This window comes from Electrophorus electricus, chromosome 19 (genome assembly GCF_041902795.1).
Source record: "Electrophorus electricus isolate QZ-2024a chromosome 19, ASM4190279v1, whole genome shotgun sequence".
NCBI lineage: Eukaryota > Metazoa > Chordata > Actinopteri > Gymnotiformes > Gymnotidae > Electrophorus > Electrophorus electricus.
Window position 1 is genome coordinate 20,912,975 of NC_137515.1, and position 18,639 is coordinate 20,931,613.

At 43.4% G+C, this 18,639-nt stretch overlaps 1 protein-coding gene across 1 annotated transcript; it reads left to right on the forward strand.

Moving 5' to 3' along the window:
- Positions 1-6,760: 6,760 nt before the first annotated feature.
- On the forward strand, positions 6,761-18,078 carry ppp2r2ab (protein phosphatase 2, regulatory subunit B, alpha b). Its single transcript, XM_027026071.3, has 10 exons — positions 6,761-6,991; positions 8,673-8,750; positions 10,490-10,587; positions 10,679-10,844; positions 11,457-11,569; positions 13,048-13,225; positions 13,903-14,067; positions 14,582-14,751; positions 15,986-16,077; positions 16,695-18,078. The coding sequence occupies exons 1-10, from the start codon at positions 6,985-6,987 to the stop codon at positions 16,972-16,974; spliced, it is 1,347 nt and encodes a 448-aa protein (XP_026881872.1). The 5' UTR covers positions 6,761-6,984; the 3' UTR covers positions 16,975-18,078.
- Positions 18,079-18,639: the final 561 nt, after the last annotated feature.

The following is an 18,639-nucleotide window of genomic DNA, read 5'->3' on the forward strand; positions in this document are numbered from 1 at the left end:
GATCACTAATGCTGGGTGCAGTGTGCAGGGAAAACACTGCAGAGCTGATCCAGGATTAGGGGCAGCAAACCCATTATGGCTAAACTGAAACTCTTATGTTTTATTCTGGGTTTTTTTTCCATTGCTGTTCCTTCATTTTGTAATAAGGATGGATGATAGTGCACAAAATTGGGTCATCTCTAATCTCACCATGTTGTGTAAATTAAAGATAGCGCGCGTCTAATTAGGAGGAGACAACACGATCCCATTACTACTGACTTATTATGCCTAATACGAATGTATCAGCATTGTAATTGCTTCGTAGTGCTGGTTTATACATAGTCACAGTTGTATAGTCTAACAATTTGATTAAGTGTCTTAAATTGTGCACCATTGGCACCTATGCATTTGATATGCTGCAAGTAAATAAGGAACTAACAGTGTGCGTGATGAATGCCCTACATAATCTGTCAGGGGCAGTGGGCAGACCTAGTTAGGAAATATAGGTAAATAGAATTTATGAAAATCAAAAATCTACATCTTTAAACTAATTTGGAAAAAACATACACCCCAGCCATCCTGCACCTGGTAACAGGTTTACTAATCTATGTATCGAAGTTGGTTCAGCCCATCTGCCCATCTAATCCCACAAAAACTTTGAAACACTAACAGCTGGAGAAGCTACAGTATGTTTGTGTTGTGACACAAGTCACTTGTTATATATGATCCTCTTCCCCCTTAGCCAGAATCAACTACTGGATTGATTTCTTTTGATTAGGTTGTAGGTGGAGGCTCCACTCGGAGCAGAGCTACACCCCTTCATCTCTTTACCTTCACATCCCTCCTTTAACACCATTTAGCTGCAGGTCATTCCAGTGCTGGTGCTTTGCTTTCTGAGTGGGGCTGTGTGGATTTCCGCGAGCCTTAATAGACAGCACTACGCCTTCCTCGTTGCCCCTCTGCTCACTCGAGGATTTGCGATACTAGCCTGCTCCTGGGCTGTGTGTTTGAGGGCTTAGCCAATGGAGCATCATACCGCAGACACGTGCCAGGAGCAGCAACTCGCTACAGGGTGTTGAACATCCTTTTGAGTAGTGGAGTTTTTGCGTAACTATATGTGGTCACTCTTAAAATTACGACGGGAACATCATGAGGCTGTAAAAAGAAATGATTAATTATTAACTGATTTAATCAAATAACAGTATAATAAATCAATACCTGACTGACTTAGTCAGCCAAAATCAGACCCCCAAAACAGGAGACATTCCTAACAGGCAGTTGACTTCTGGTGTATCGGTCAAAACTTGAATCCACTCTCTGTGTAACAGATCGATCATTTTGGAAGGATGGTAGAAATATTCAACATGTTGTGTGAACATGTCTCCCAGAGGCAGGCAGCTTGTCTTCGTGGGCTTCAGAGGCTCACGGGAGTTCACCCTGGATACTGCTCCATGCCGGCCCCACCTGTTTGGAACGTTCAAAGTGTCTGCAATTTATGCCGGCTGTGCCAGGTTGCCACATAAACTGATGCCTGAATAAATAGCAGTGCCAGGCATGGCTCCATGGTAGCATGTGTGGCATGAAGCAAAGGCAGGTCTCTCCCCTGGGGTGGTACAACACACACTCCATGATTACCCCCACACACAAGCCCACAGAATCCTTTAGTCATAGTGGATGTTACTGTAAACTGGCACATATAAAGTGTGGATACACAGTGTAGTTATACACTGTTAATAGTGTTTTACAGCTTTAGTGAAATTGTCCTTTTGCTGTAGTGAGGAAAGTTTTGAATTAGGGTCATTTGTTCTTCTTGGAAACAGAATGGTACTGTATTTTTGAAGATGCAAATGGCTACACTGTTTTAGCCTAATTAGGTAAATGTACACACCTGCTGACTGATGCTTCTGCTGATTGGACAATCGGGAGAAGTCATTCAGCTGATATAAAGACAGCCAAGAAGAGAAAAATGGCAGGGCTTTAATTAAAAAATTACATTTTCTAGAGCCAGTAAGACTTGTCACTGTTTTTAAGTTCCATAACAAAAGCGCGTGGCTACATAGTGACCCAGACAGTTGATCAAAATCCCCCTGACAGACAAGAAGCTTCAAGTAATAAATCTTATCATATTTTTCAAAAATTACAATACGAAGGTTTCATTTCTTTGACTAAAATGTTTATGCTATTTGGCTCTTCCCATCAGGCTGCAGGTGTTAAAAGCACCTGTAAAAAGGTCACAGCTACTGCATAACTTTCTCTGAACACCTTGCCATATATGTGGTGTATATGTTTACATTTGCAGCATTTATGTGACAGTTTTATACAAAGTGACTTACAATTCAACTTGAGTTATTGAGGGTTAAGGGACCCAACAGTGGCAGCTTGAACTGGCATTCTTCTGATTACTGGTCAAATAACTTAACCACTAAGCTACCAGTGCCACCATTGTTTGTGTGTTTGTGTTTTTTTGTTTGTGTGTGTGTGTGTCCTAAACCTGTATCCTCTGTAGCTATTGAACCAGCAATGAACTGAAGGTACACAAAGGGAAAAAAACAACAACAGTGTTATCCAAATGGAAAAGATGCCCACAATCTTTAATTCACACAGCACAGTGAGATTAGAGATGACCCAATTGTGTGCGCAATCATCCATCCTTATTGCAAAATGAAGGAACAGCAATGAAAAAAAAACAGAATAAAACATAAGAGTTTCAGTTTAGCCATAATGGGTTTTCTGCCCCTAATCCTGGATCAGTTCTGCAGTGTTTTCCCTGCACACTGCACCCAGCATTAGTGATCCAACTCACCAGATGATTACCAATAACAGTCCCATCGTGAGGTTGGTTAAGGTGTGTTAAAGCAGGGGAAACACTGTGCACCGCCAGGGTTTTTCCAGAACTGGGGGGGGGGGGGGACTGGAAAACACTTGGAAAACACTTTCCCAAAATTCCGAGTGTAAGAGGAATGTTCTGGGGTCCTTTTTTACTCTTCACATGCTAATAAGAATGATTATATTAGCAGTGCCTTGGCCAGATCCTAGATCAGCCATCTTCCTCTAACGCCTGATGAATATAGTCTAATCTTTCTGACTGTCAGGAGGTGACTTGAGCATTCTCAGCACTCCTGAGAGGTCTTGTAAGATTAATGGTGTTTCAGAGGCTTAAGTGATTAGAGGTAAAGCTTGCAGTATCCAGCCACTACATGTGAGGTGCTCTGTCTCTGTTTAACCCCAAACAACATCATAAACAGGTCTAGAGTGGTGATTATCCTATTGTGTGCTTAATGGCCCTTAATGACAGTGCTTAATGAGAATTAATGAAGGCCTTTATAAACACTCCCCCCCCACACACACCCATAAGAGAATCTGTAGGTGTTATCTTTTATGGTGCTTGAGTCATCTTAAATACCTATTAAAGATATAGGTAGTCTAGGTAGTTCACATTTACTATGCTTTGCATGATTTTTCATTAAAATGCACACATATACATGCACAATACACACATATACACACACAGTGCACCCAGCAGTTGATTCTGCAGTATATCCTTATTTCCAGTGTTAGCCTCCCCTGTGGTTGATTCTGTGTTAGCTACATGCTTTACAGTAAATTCTTATGCAGTTGAGATTGCTGAACATTGTTGAACGAGGTCATGTCATCGCTGGACTCGAGAAATACATTTCTACAGTTTTCAAGGTGTTCAGAAGACAAAGCCATGCTGAACATGAATCAATGGAAGGGATGTTTGTAAGTTTGCTAGTCATGTGAGGTGTTTCTATTCATGCTAGGTGTTTTTAGTCACGTGAAGTATTTTTAGTCATGTGAGGTATTTCTAGTCATGCAAGGTGTTTCTATTCATGTGAGGTGTTTCTGATCATGCGAAATGTTTCTAGTCATGTGAGGTGTTTCTAGTCATGCCTATTTGAAGGTGTTATGCTGTACCGATCAAGCTCTGGAAAGCTTTGAGTGAAACACACCCAGCAGAAAGCTTTTTTTGGCATCACCTACTGCTTATACTTTGCCACATAAAAATTGCTCAGGCATTGCTCAGACCAGTGGAGTTCTGATGACTCCCCATCCACATGCACTGTAAGCATCCGGAGCAGTGTGTTCTGCCCTGAGCATGCTGTTGCTGCATGTACTCTCATACGCTGTTGGCCTGCATCCCAAAGTGCCATCTCCCTTGTTCCTCTGCTGGAGTGGTCACTGCAGCCAGCACAGCCTGCAGGTCTGGCACATGTTAGCATCACTCTTACGGGATAATTAAACAGCCGTCCCTCAGGGCTCTGCATGGGGGTGTTCCAGGACAGAATACACCCTGACAGAACTCTAGCCCTCCACCCCTGACATTCTGACACCAATTGATATGTTTACAGAACCTCTCCCCTGTACCTCCACTGTTATCATTTACCCCTCTCTCTCCCTCTCTCCTCCTCTCACCACTCAGTCACAGTGCTTGACATTTTGTTTTTGATCAGCAGTGAAAAGGCAAGACTGCCATCATCTGAGGGAAGAGTGAAACCTTCTCTTCCTTCTCCATGTCATCTCCATTTCCTGTCCACCTTACGTCAGCTTTGTGAATCAACTGTATTCTCCAGTGACTAACCCAATGTACTATGAGAGAATAACAGATCTGAGTTCAGTAAACTGCTTCTGTTGCATTTGTCTAAGGCAGGGATAATGGTTTTGCAATCTGTTCCAAGATCAGCCCAAACATGTAACTTACACTTGCAACCAGAGTAGCCATCACCTGTGGCATGATGCGATACTGCCATCTGTTGGTGGTGTTAGGAACCTCCCTGCTCCACACACCTCACTCAATGATAAAGTGTTCACATTATGAGCTCCTGAGACTAGCACTGCCAACCAGTCTGTTGGACAGGAAATACAACCATCTGCTGCCTTATTCCTAGTGAAGTGTTTTCCGGAACACATCATCACCATCATTTTCCCACTGAAACATACCCAGTTTCAGATCATTAGCTACTCTGTTATAATACTGAAACCTGTTCACTGTTCATCCTATTTTTGGCCTGGCTGGAAGTGGTTTAAAATATAGATTTTTAAAATGTTTTTGGACTTAATTCTGTGTGCTCACATCCCTGCAGCAATCCACACCACAGTGGGAAAAAGAATTAAAAGTGAAAATATACAAAATATACAATGTACTCCTGTGTTAAGGCATGAAGCAAACAGTACATTCAGAAAGCTGAGATCTCAGGAAAATTACAAACTATTGTCTAAAAACACATACACGGCCAAATGAGTTGATTTTATAGCAGAGAAAATCCAAAATAATAAATAGCCTATAAATATCAGGAATATTACTAAATATATTCTTGATGAATCGTATGTATTTTTCTCTCAATCCTCATGTTCAGGGCGTGTAACCAGTACTTTTCATTAGAGCCAGCCACAGTGACACCATGACTTAGCTGCTTGGGAATCTGCACTCGTATGCAGTGGGAATCAGCACTGCTCTTATGCACTGTGTGCAGTTGCAGACCCCAACACTCAGGTCCAGTTCTCCAGCTTCCATGTGTGTGCACATTGACTCAGCGCACCCTTTCCCTGTTTCCACTACCTCCTCTGCTGCTCCCTGTCAGCCTGCATTGAGTTGCACCATTTTCTAATTCAGCATATGAAAAGTCTCATATTGGTTCATTTTAGGTGCTTTTGTGGTTCACACCAAAGTCAGTGGCTGACGAGCAGTGAGATAAATTTCACATTTTAAAAAAGGTAAAAGGTGTTGATATGAAGCTTTGGAGCTATGCCATGACCATTATTTGTGGTCTGCTGGTGTATTTTATAAAGCTGAGATGTTGGATATGACATTTACTGCAGCTGAGATGTTCATTAAAATGCAGACAAATGCTGAGCACAAAGGTGGTTGTCATGAGTTTATTAAAAGTCTACAGTGTGGTCATTGCACTGTAAAGCCTATTTCAGAACAAAATCCATTTTGGCACATGTCTGAACAGGGAGTACCCAACTGTGCATAGGTTAACTGAGCCTCTGAGCGATCCTAGCTTCTAAGAACCTGGACTAGCTAAATTTACCTCTCATTCTGCACATAGCAGAAAGAGCAAGAGTATGCAACCAGCAAAAAGCAGAATCTTTATTGCCAAACATTAAAAATGTATCAATCGTCCACTGCAAATAAACAATGAAACACAGGTCATGTCTGCGTGGAAAATGCTATGAAAATAGAATTACTCCAGAGTAATTTGTCTTCATGTTGCCTACAAGACCACATTACGCATGTGTAAAAACAGCCATACGTTTAAAAACCTGGCTTTGCAAATACAGCGGTTTAGATTTTCATACTGAATAAATAAACGGTTTTCGATGAGTAATGAAGGTAAAATAATATTCGGAGATTAAGCGTGCACACTGAATTACACGTTTCCTCTGCCGGACAAAATCTGCGTTACTTGATAGTGCCCAGCGTCGGTAAATCTGCGGATGGTAAATTATTGACACTGCGCCTGAATTTGACCAGTGTACTTTGCGGCTGAATTTGAAAAGTTTCATTTGCCGTTGAATTTGACCAGTTTCATTTGCGGTTGAATTTGAAAAGTTTCATTTGCCGTTGAATTTGAAAAGTTTTATTTGCGGTTGAATTTGACCAGTTTCATCTGCGGTTGAATTTGAAAAGTTTCATATGTGGTTGCGCTCCGGTATTACAGATCCTGCCACTGACGTTCTGGAGCGAAGACCCTCGCCCCCCTCCCACGTCCCGAGCAGCCTGGCGCGGGCCGATGACGTCAGCGCAGGCGGGGCTGCGCCATTTTGAATGTGGAGTGGGAGGTTGAGAAGCGCGAGCCGCTGCTGGAGTTTGGGGACAACAACATTGTCAGTTTGGAAAATCAGAAAAGCAGTAAATCAGCCCCGGACTCTTGAGTTTCAGGATCCGTGTTCCCAGTCTCACACAGATAGCCTACAACAATACACACCTGGCAACGTTGTCGAGACCGGGGTCTGAAACCGCCGCTGAGACTCGCTCTCGCCATGGCAGGTAAGTTTGTTAGCCTAGCCTAGCCTAGCCTAGCCTAGCATGATGGAACTGATTGGCCTCTTTAGTTTGAAATGACTGACAACACTGAACATCTGCATACTGGATAATATAATCATCGCCGAGCGATCAGCCATCAGAACAGGTTTCTACCGGCACCGCTTAGCTAGTAGTTAGCTTGTCTTAGCTTCGCTTCGCTCTGGTGAAGGGAGGTTAGCCGCGGCCGTCTGCTCAGGCACACGTTAGCTCGCACACACCACACCAGAGATGTTCGGCTTTTATCTAAGTGCTGAACATCTGTGTTGTGTTTGTTGGGATGTTTGTCTGATCTCTTGTTGCCTTTTTGTTAAACAAACATCAAAAACATTTTCCTTCTTGTTCGTTAGAATGGATAACATTAGCTCTCTAGCATGAAGACCCTCGTTGTTTAGCAGAGCTACTGCAGGGCTTTTGTCATTTGTTGGTCGTGCTGAGTGATTTAACACTATTTTAAAATGATTTAACGCTCACTATTTAACACTAACACCCAGTCTCGTCTTCATTTGTGTATCTCACAGTGCCAACGCGTATTCAGTTTCCTTGTTAAATTAACCAGTAGCAGACTGCTATAGTAGTTAAGCTAATTGAGTTGAGCTAATTACCAACAACCGGCATTTCCAGGCATGGTGAGGTCGTGCAGATGGGAAGAAAGTTAACATTAATTGTATGTTGTGTATACGAAAATAATTATTCAGCAACAAACTGCAGTAATACATCGGTTGTGATGCAGAATCGTATATTTTGGTTGTAAGTACATTTTAGCTAGCTCGGTGTTCACAGGGCCAGTAAAGTGAACCAGGCTTCTGTTCGCTCCGGTTAATGAAATTGGTTAAAACCGATCTCAGCTAAAATGCATCGTCTGGGTAGTTTGAGTGACTTGATTTCACAACTCTCGCTTCGGAAACTAATGATCTTGTTGTTCAGAATCTACTAATTCGTAAATTCAGTCACACATCAGTGCCAGCAATCCTTCAAATTGTTTTCCTTCAAAGGTTTGAGAAAAATTAAGGACATTCGGTGCATATCCTGGAATGAACAGCTACCAAGTTTATTGTGTAGTTTTGACAAGAGGGACAAAATTAGATTTAAAAGAGGGACTATACTTTGTCCTGCGCCTGTACGTTCGATGCAAATGAGTTGCATATCATGCTCCTCAAATGCATAAAGAGCACCTGTACTTTATCCTAATGTGTACTACATAGGTTTGGCTACAGGTCTGCTGTGGTGAAGCACAGTACAGTTGTTTCAGAAGGTTGTTTGTTTATCATTGATTTGTTGGAACTTGATTTCAAATTTTGTGTGAAATACAGTGAGATCACCGGCCAGTCTGTGTCACTTACACCCATTCTAGTCTATGATACTGTCACACATCCTGTTTTTTCACCAGCTTCTTTAGTGATTGCCTTCACTGGTGTTTTTGTCTGTCAGACAGCACTGTTAGCAGCACTAATTAGCTTAACATCTCTTGTCTTTTTGAGAGGTGTTTGAGGCTCTTTATGGTCACACGTTAATTCAGACTACAAAGGACTTTCCATGAAGAAATTCTTAGGATTTAATATAAAGCCCAAGAATTACACATTGTGTGTTCTCAGCTTGGCCTGTTCTTGATTTGTGGTGTGTATTAACATGTCCTGTGTGGCTGCAGGTGCCGGAGGCGGGGCCAACGACGTGCAGTGGTGCTTCTCACAAGTAAAAGGGGCGATCGATGATGATGTAGCAGAAGGTAAGTAGACTCTTTTGGCGTTTGTGGTTTCCACAATAGAGGAAATATGCCCTCTTTATATGTATGTGTCTCTCTCAGTTCTGTTGCCATCTATAGCTAATTTCACATTTTTCTGCTGTGTTGCTGAATGTGAGGGGTATTAGTCTCGACAAGTTTGAGCCATCTGCACTTGTGCAATGACCTGTGCACAGTCTGTCTGTGGAATTGGGGAGAGCCGAGTGCTGGTTTGTTGAGAGTAGCATTCACACAGGAAGAAGGTGTGGAAATCCTGTCTCATCATGCTGGAAACTAACTTTTATGACTGATTTCATAACCACGGTTGTCATTGACAGTAGATTAGCCCAGTACAGGTAGCTGGGTATGAGTGTTTAGATATGTACTCACTACTGCTAATAACATACACACTGACACATGCAGTTGCTTGCCTGTGTGATCTTTGTCCCAGTGTCAGACATTCACTTTTGTTATCTCAGAATCCTACAGGTGGTAATTTCCTAGGGAATCTTGTCACATCACTTGGCACATCACTTCACTGGGATTGTGCTTCCCTTTTCTCCTGCACCTCTTCAGTTATCTGAATAGAAAAACCTGTTTTTGCTGTACAGAGACCTCCTGTCTCCCCTGACTGGCCTGTGTGGTCCACAGGCTCTCAGAATCACACATAGCCTCTGAACACTGCCACAGTGTCTGACATACAGCACTGGACTTCTGCTCTCAAGGGTTAAGATGCTGGAACTGGAACTGTTCACATGCATCTTGAGACTTGTTTCTCCCAGGAGGTTCAGTAGTCAGGTTTGAAGACCACCGCTCTGCAAAAAAAAAAAAAAAAAAAAAAAGAACAGCTTATGCAGTTCTGCAAACTCTCTGCACAGTGGGTGTGTGAGTTGAATGAATGAATAAAAACAAGTCTGTATCTAAGGGCTCAGATCCAGCAGTGTTCATGTCCGCTGTTCCACACCCAAAGTGTCAAACCACAGACGAATGAGCTTGTTTAAGATATTACATCTGTTTGTGTACAGTTTATTTGAACAGAGGTGCTATGGTTGGGCATATGGGCAGGATTTGGTCTGTAGGGGGCACCACACTAGCTCCTCACAGGTATTCTCTGATACGACTGTTTGATGACTGTGTAATGACCAAGTGGGCTCATTGTCACGCACCACCAGCCCTCCAATAGCACTGTGCACATTTTCATTGGTGGTCCCTCTGGGGTCTTCCAAGCTAAACTCGCCCAACCCCTATTCTAGCATTTTCCCTGACCATGTATGGGTGACTTATAGGTGTTGTATGTAAAAGGGCAGAGGTCTTTTTCATTTATAGCCTTATGCACTGATCTCCCCATCCTTTCAGTCTCCTCTCTCTCTCTCTCTCTCTCTCTCTCTCTGTCTGTCTGCTTGTCTGTATCTATCTCTCAGGAGTACTTTGGCCTTTCCTCAGTATTGTTCTTTTGTTCCACTGGGCCTCTAATAGTCGTGTGTGTGTATGTCTTGTGTGTTTTTTGGGGGGGGGGTTGTGTGGATGAATTTCAATATTGGTCCATTCAGTGGAGACACTTTGACTTCTTCCTGTTTCTGTGTCAGCCTGACAGAATCCTTTATAGGCTGCTTCTGGCTGGAAGCCATGATTTCTTAAAATGGATCAAGCGTTCTCTTGCTCTCTCACTGTGTGTGATATAAAAGGATAAAATAAATTTCTCAAGCATGTGTGTCTAAGCATGTTCACGTCTGTGTCTCCAAAAGCTGACATCATCTCCACTGTGGAGTTCAACCACTCAGGGGAGCTGCTAGCCACTGGAGACAAAGGCGGTCGTGTTGTCATCTTTCAGCAGGACACTGAGGTATGCTACTCCCAGACACAGCACTTCCTGTCTTCCTCCTGCTCAGTCTGAAACCCCACCTCACTTTACCTTCCTGTTTTCTCCCCACCAGAATAAGAGTCTGCCGCAGTGTCGCAGTGAATACAACGTCTACAGCACATTCCAGAGTCATGAGCCTGAGTTTGACTACCTGAAGAGCCTGGAGATCGAGGAGAAGATCAACAAAATCCGCTGGCTGCCGCAGAAAAATGCTGCCCAGTTTCTTCTGTCTACGAATGGTGGGTGTGCTGTAAGGGCAGTGTTAACGGGAAACCAGTATGACACAATGCCATGATAAGGGTTTGGCCACTCCGTGGATACTGTGCTGTGTCCAGAATCATCTCATCAGAAACAGTCCTGCTCATGAGGCAAAATGAACAGGAGCAGCTGCAACTGGCAAATACTCAGAAAAGCATTTGTAAGATGCCATTTTAACCTGCAATGGCGTTACTGCAGTGACTGAGCAGGCAGATTAGTACTCTATCCATCAGAGGTTTGGAAGCAAATACACACGTTACCTCTCATTGGGTGGGAAAATTAGTGTAATTTATACCCTCACTGTCCACGCTTCAGATTATACTGTAATTTATACCCTCACTGCCCACGCTTCAGATTATACTGTCATTTATAACCTCACCGTCCACGCTTCATATTATTCTGTAATTTATAACCTCACCGTCCACGCCTCAGATTATTCTGTCATTTATACCCTTACTGCCCACGCATCAGATTATACTGTCATTTATACCCTCACCATCCACGCATCAAATTATAATTTATACACTCACCGTGGATGAATGCTGGTAAAGGCTAGCTCAGGTCACTCAGATAATCTGTCTCTTGGTTTGCAGATAAAACTATAAAATTATGGAAGATCAGTGAGCGTGACAAGAGACCAGAAGGCTACAATCTCAAAGAAGAGGACGGCCGCTGCCGGGATTCTACTACAATCACGACCCTACGGGTAAACGCGCACACACACACACACACCCCTGCACACCCTGGCACATATACTCTCATGGACACATTCATTTGTGGACACTAATCTCTCACTCCTCACTAATACAAACATTCTCATGTTTGGTCATGCACTCTGTCGCCCCCCTCATGAACATTCGTTCACGTGCACACGTTCATGTGCATATGTATCCATAAGCAAACACACATGCTCACACACGCATTCAAGTGATGTTCATTAAGTGACTTAAGTATTATTTAAGGGCCCATTGAGTAATGAATAGTTCACCCACTCACTGCATTGGCATGCTACCCGGAGTACCCGCCAGTGCAGTGAAGACTGGCTCAAAGACTATTACAAATTGCTGCATGGTCTTGTTCTAGTAGTGTTTATATTATTTTGCTCTTAAACATTTTTTTTGTTAGTAGTTTGCCCTCTTCAGAAGGTCAACAGTCTCCATACACTCAATGCATTCTATATCTTTGTCTGGTTCTTCTTCAGGTTTAGGCTTGGGGTCCATATAAGGTTAGGGTTCATATAAGGTTAGGGTTCATATAAGGTTAGGGTTCATTGTAGGGTTAGGGTTCATATAGGGTTAGTGTGAGGGTTAGGGTTTATATAGGGCTAGGTTTAGGGTTCATTCAGGGTTAAGATCTGGATCCATATAGGGTTAGGGTCCGGGTTCATATAGAGTTAGTGTTCATATAGGGTTAGGGTCTGGGTCCATTTAGGATTTGGGTCCATATAGGGTTATGGTCCAGGTCCATATAGGGTTAGGGTTCATTTACGGTTGGGCTCTGGGTCCATATAGGGTTAGGGTTCATACAGGGTTAGGGTCCATATAGGGTTAGTGTGAGGGTTAGGGTTTATATAGGGCTAGGGTTAGGGTTCATTCAGGGTTAGGATCTGGATCCATATAGGGTTAGGGTCCAGGTCCATATAGGGTCTGGGTCCGTATAGGGTTAGGGCTCATTTAGGGTTAGGGTCTGGGTCCATATAGTGTTAGGGTTCAGGTCCATATAGGGTTATGGTTAGGCTTAGGGTCCGAGTCCATATAGGGTCAGGGTCCGGGTCCATATAGGGTCGGGGTTCATTTAGGGTTAGGATCTGGGTCTGTATAGGCTTATGGTCCGGGTCCATGTAGGCATACGGTCCAGGTCCATGTAGGGTTACGGTCCGGGTCCATATAAGGTTAGGGTTCATTTAGGGTTAGGGTCCGGGTCCATATAGGTTTAGGGTTAGGGTCTGGGTCCATATAGGGTAATGGTTAGGGCCTATATAGACTCTTTGGAATAAGAGTTGTCTTGCCCATGAGAGATGGAATGTCCAGACACTGGTGGGTTAGAGGGGTTGTTGAACTGTGTACACACATTACTGATTTTGCTTTTAAAATCTACATCGAGTTACCATGTACAAGTTTAGACAGAGGACTGTGTTTCTGCACATTTTTCCACTCTTAAACTGAGCCCTCTGTCCCTGTGCAGGTTCCTGTGTTCAGGCCCATGGACCTCATGGTGGAAGCTAGTCCACGGAGGGTCTTTGCCAATGCTCACACGTACCACATCAACTCCATCTCAGTCAACAGCGACAATGAGACATATCTGTCGGCGGATGACTTGCGTGTCAACCTGTGGCACCTAGAGATCACGGACCGTAGCTTCAGTATCCTGGAGAGGTCATGGGGCATGAGTTAAACATGCATCCAATTTACAGAGCTGATCAGTGAACAGATTCCAACCTGTTTGCACTGTTTGGCTCCAGCATCTAGAGATGTATCCGTGAGGACAGGAGCTCTGCACGATGATTCATAAAAGGTTTCAGAAGGATTGTTGGTACAGGCTGCGTTTGTGACCCTGGATATCAATACTGGCCATGGATCAATATTTAGGTGCTTTTGAAAGTGTTGCCACTGGCCCATGCTGCACATGTTTAAGAGGGTTTCTACTGAAAAGAATCGGTGGAGCTGTATCACAGAATGTGAGGAGCATACAGGACAGGTAGACATGTGCTGCATTGAGTAGGTAGAGCTACTGTTTTTAGCATGTAATGCATATTGTTGGATGATTGATAATGAATAATACAGGTCAAAATAATAATAATACATTTACATCCTCAGTGATGGATATGACTCAGAATGGCTACAAGTTTGTTAACTGAATCTAGAATGTATAACTTCGATAACTTATTAGACCTGGTGAGGCAGTATTGGTAAACCAGGGCTGAGCTGTGTTAATAGTTGGCAGTGATTTATGTAGTTTTGGTAGTGAGTGTGTGTGTATCTTAGGAGCAGGTGTGTGTGTGAGGGAGGGTATGAGTTGTGGCTCCTTAACCTGCCCCAGACATTGTGGACATTAAGCCAGCCAACATGGAGGAGCTGACGGAGGTGATCACTGCAGCAGAGTTCCACCCCCACCAGTGCAACACATTTGTCTACAGCAGCAGTAAGGGCACCATCCGCATGTGTGATATGCGTGCCTCCGCCCTCTGTGACAAGCACTCCAAATGTGAGTATCGCTGCACAATCACCCTTAACCTCTAACCCATAACCCTTCTTGTTATTTATAAGCCTGAATAGTATTAACCATAACCCTAATCATAACAACACTTGCATGTGTAGTACCCTAATCTTAACCCAAACCAAACCCTTGCATTTATTCTACCCTAATCTTAATGCTACCCTAACCCTCACTGGTACTGTTTCCATTTATTGTTTTCTATATGTGGGTCATCATCCGGGGCGGGGGTCCATTTTGAGTCTGGTCCTCCTAAGGTTTACATCTGAGACTGAGAGCTCTAGACCTGGCTGCTGTAGAGCTGCATTAATATGGGCTGTTGGTAAACTGGATGGTGGTGAGGTTTGGGACAAATAATCTGACCCCAACAATGGGAATCTGAACACAGGCTAGTTTCTTATGGGGCACTTTTGTGGTGCATTTGTCTGGTGGGATTGTTATACTGTGTGTGTGTGGGCGTGTGTGTGTGTGGGCGCGTGTGCACTCTCTCTCCCTCTCATGTCAGTGTTTGAGGAGCCTGAAGATCCCAGTAACCGTTCTTTCTTCTCTGAAATCATCTCTTCTATCTCGGATGTGAAATTCAGTCACAGTGGTCGGTACATGATGACCCGCGACTACCTGTCTGTGAAAATTTGGGACCTTAACATGGAGAACCGTCCAGTGGAGACATACCAGGTGTGTGTGTGTGCGGGCACGCGCGCATTTGTGCTTATAAAGACTTCATTTGAACGTAACTGTGACTCTATAGTCTGCCTAGTTTACATTTGTAAAGCTTGACAGTCTTGGTACTGATAGCCAGTCAGTGAAGGGTTTATTAACAGCAGCCTTTGTCATGTTCTTTAAGATGGGGTTTATGTTGAGGACCCTCATTTTCATTGTAGCCGAGATCCACGTGGAGCATAACATGCTGCAAAACAAACACACACACAAATAATGTAGCAATAAAGCTAAGATATTAAGCCAGTTTGCTTGTGTCGATGCCAAACAGTGCATCTGATTAAAATCCGGACACGTGATTTGAGGGAATGTTCTGTACCAGCGCTATGTGAAACACTAGTGGGTGCTCCATGTTTTGTCTTTGCATGAATAGGCTAGGTACCTTTGGCCTTGAATAGGTTTTGCTATTCACATACTGAACACAGCTTGGTTAGTTGTTGTTGCTGTTGTATAGCAGTTAGCTCATTTAGTCAGACTCTGGAGAGTGACCGCACACACCTCAAATTCCTAATCTGCCATTACCTTGAAAACTTTGAGGTTGACTTTGATGGCAGAATAATTACACACACTGAGACTACAGTGAAGCGACAGATTAAACACACTGTGTAGTGAGCCAGCTGTTTATTCTAATTGCACAATGAACAGGAGTGTACAGATTAACATATAGAAATAATAAAATGTTGTAGAAGTACTTTTTGGCAGATGGAATTGCCAAATATTCTTCTTCTTATTATTATTATTATTCATAATAATAATAATATCGTCATTAAAACATTTAACATGCTTGTGGCTTTATCTTGTCTATCTTATCTTTATCTTGGTTTTATTTTTTATTTATAGATCTGTTGTATAAAAACAGTGGAGCACAAGAGGGGATGTGATTAAATAAAATGATCTATAACACTCCCTCTTGCTTAAGTATTGTAATATGTTGAAATATGCCTTGTACTATATTAAAGCCACCATTGATGAGGCATAGAGAAGAGGCTGCATTATCAGGAATGTCTACAAATGAGTAGGATCACAGCACATCGTTTAAAGTAGATTTCTGACGTATTGCGCGGATGATGGCTTGCGTGGCTGACAATTGTGGCCTTGTGATGGCCGTGTGATGGCTGCACGTTGATGACGTGTGCCTGCTGCTCAGTAGCTAGTGCTGAGCTCTCCCTGCTGGTCTTCTTCTGCCCTACAGGTTCATGAGTACCTCAGGAGTAAGCTGTGCTCACTCTATGAGAACGACTGCATCTTTGACAAGTTCGAGTGCTGCTGGAACGGGAATGACAGGTGAGGACCAGCTCTGCTGTCTGAGGACACGAAGCACATGGTCACAGCCTTTCAGTCCTAGCCTAGATAGCCTTATCTAGAGAAGCCCCTGCTATGAAAGGTCAGCAGGAATAGGGCAGTGCACAGTGGGGTGGTGCATTACTGGGGGGGGGGGCATGTTACTAGGTATGCGATGATGAAACAGTAACTTCACCAAACCAACCAGTGCACTGAAGGCACTGGAGACTATTACGCTAAAGAGATTACCTTTCTTACAGGGATGAAATTATCCAAATTAAATTCCTTGTTTGTGCTGTGAAAGTACTTCAAGGATAATTAAAATGTATACAATAAACCGGAGTGTAGAGCTCTGCTCCTTATCCTTTTGAGTGTGCAGCTGCGTGCTGTAGGCCAGGTGCCCCCGCGCTGCACATTGCTGTGTTGTCCATGGAGCATGGCCTTCTTATGGCTCAGTGGTGGTTTTGGCTGCTTTTGTAGCACCAAGCTACAGAGAGAGGAGCTTTCCACACTTACCCTTCAGCTGCGCTCCTAGGATTAGGATAAGGTTAGCTCTAACCCACTCTGTCTTTCTGTCTCTCTTCTTTTTCTTTTCTCCCTCTCTCATTTGCCCTGATCAGCGTGGTGATGACTGGCTCCTACAACAACTTCTTCCGCATGTTGGAGCGCACGCAGCGGAGGGACATAACCCTGGAGGCGTCTCGCGAGAGCAGCAAGGCTCGCCAGGTGCTGAAGCCGCGGCGGGTGTGTGCAGGCGGCAAGCGCAAGAAGGACGAGATCAGCGTGGACAGCCTGGACTTCAACAAGAAGATCCTTCACACCGCCTGGCACCCGCAAGAGAACATCATTGCTGTGGCGACCACCAACAACCTCTACATCTTCCAGGAGAAAGTGAACTAGTCTGGTCAGTCGTCATGGAGATAGAACCTCCGAACCTCTGTCTTTGTGGTGGGGGGGCGCGGGGGAGGGGTGCTGAGAAAAGATGAACTAGTGAAAATCGTTTCTGTGAGAGCCATCACCATCATCACTGTCATCATCATCATCATCATCGTCGTCGTCGTCGTCGTCGTCGTCGCATACCAACATGCACCTGCTCCAGGGCAGGGTGAAACCAGGGGGCCCGTAACCATGGCAGCCATTACTGAATCAGGCTCAGGTTTAGGCTGGGCTGGAGAAAGGGCAGCCTCACTCTGGTCTCCATGGCAACGGGGTGCACACCTTGCTCCAATGATGTGCCACCCACTGTCTGTACCCACAATCCTTTTCTCCCTTTACCAGGGGAGAATTGGGCAGCAGGTTCCAGTATCTGTCAGACATCTGCCATAGTTGTCTTTTTTGTTTTAGTTAACTTTCTTATTTTTGTCTTGTTTTTGTTTTGTTTGTTGAAGGTATCTGTATAAAAACAGATTTGAACTGATTTGTGTCTCTCTGTATTCTTTAAACCTCAGCTGTGTGCCATTGTAAGGTTTTTTTATCTTGGTGAAACTGCCAAACTTTATGTAGGTTGTTTTAATTTTTTTCTCCTTTATTTCTTTGTTTTGCTCAATAAATCCTCTCTATTACTGTCTCGAAATTCATAGTCCATTCAACTAGAGATTTTGTGTTTTTGCACAACTTAATGACCATGTCTCTTTCGCGCTCAAAGACCTACTCACAAACAGCCCCCAAAACAATGTTTTTGGTGCAGACAGGCCTGTGGCAGGAGTATTGTAGTCATGCATGATTTGTTTGATGCTGTCTTCAGTAGTGTTGTTACACACAGGCACCTCCCAGTCTGCCTGAGAGAATTGTCATTACTCTCTTTTTTTTTTTTCTATTCCCTTTCCTATACTCATCTAATTTTTCTCTCTTGCTCTCTTCTCTCACTCTCTCCCGCTCTCTTCTCTCTCTTCTCTCTCTCACTCTCATCTCTCTCCTTTCTCTCTCTCTTGCTATCTGCAACTTGAGAAAGATTATAGAAATTATGATAATGAAAAATGGTATTTATAAACTGAACAAACATTACATTCAGACTTGTGTCTCCTTCTTTCTGAGACTGACAAGCTCAGACTTTAATTAGCAGATCTGGGCTGGCTTTCCCAAAAGCACTGGACCAAAGTAAACTGAATATTGTTACATTTAAGAAGATTTTAACTACACTGTTTTTGGGAGATGTTGGATGTTTTTTGGGGTTTCTGGGTAACCCTGAGTCCAGCTGCTGTGACACACCCAGTCCCACCTTGTGGATTTTCTTTCAATTTTGTTTATTTTTAAGAAACAGGTATAAATTCAGAAAATACATTCCTTTTTTGGCATTAGTGGAAGCTAATGTGTTTTTATAGTGACATGTTAAACAAGTAAGCCTTCTGTGTATTCTGTGGCTGAAGGTTACTGGCCTTGGTGCACTTAATTGCTGCAGTTTAATTCATACCCACTGAACTGCCAACAGAGAAAGACAAAAACATGTCTAAACCTTTTCAAAATACAAAGCTCGCCCATAAAGATGGAGCTCACAGACGAGTGACCTTTAAAAGAATCGGTTTAGCAACATAATGTTCGGCTTGTAATTAATGTAGTTCCTGCGTT

Coding starts and splice junctions, on each gene's coding strand:
- ppp2r2ab (XM_027026071.3), top strand. Junction 11,570..13,047: donor CTACAATCACGACCCTACGG/GTAAACGCGCAC, acceptor GTCCCTGTGCAG/GTTCCTGTGTTCAGGCCCAT. Junction 14,068..14,581: donor CTGTGACAAGCACTCCAAAT/GTGAGTATCGCT, acceptor CTCTCATGTCAG/TGTTTGAGGAGCCTGAAGAT.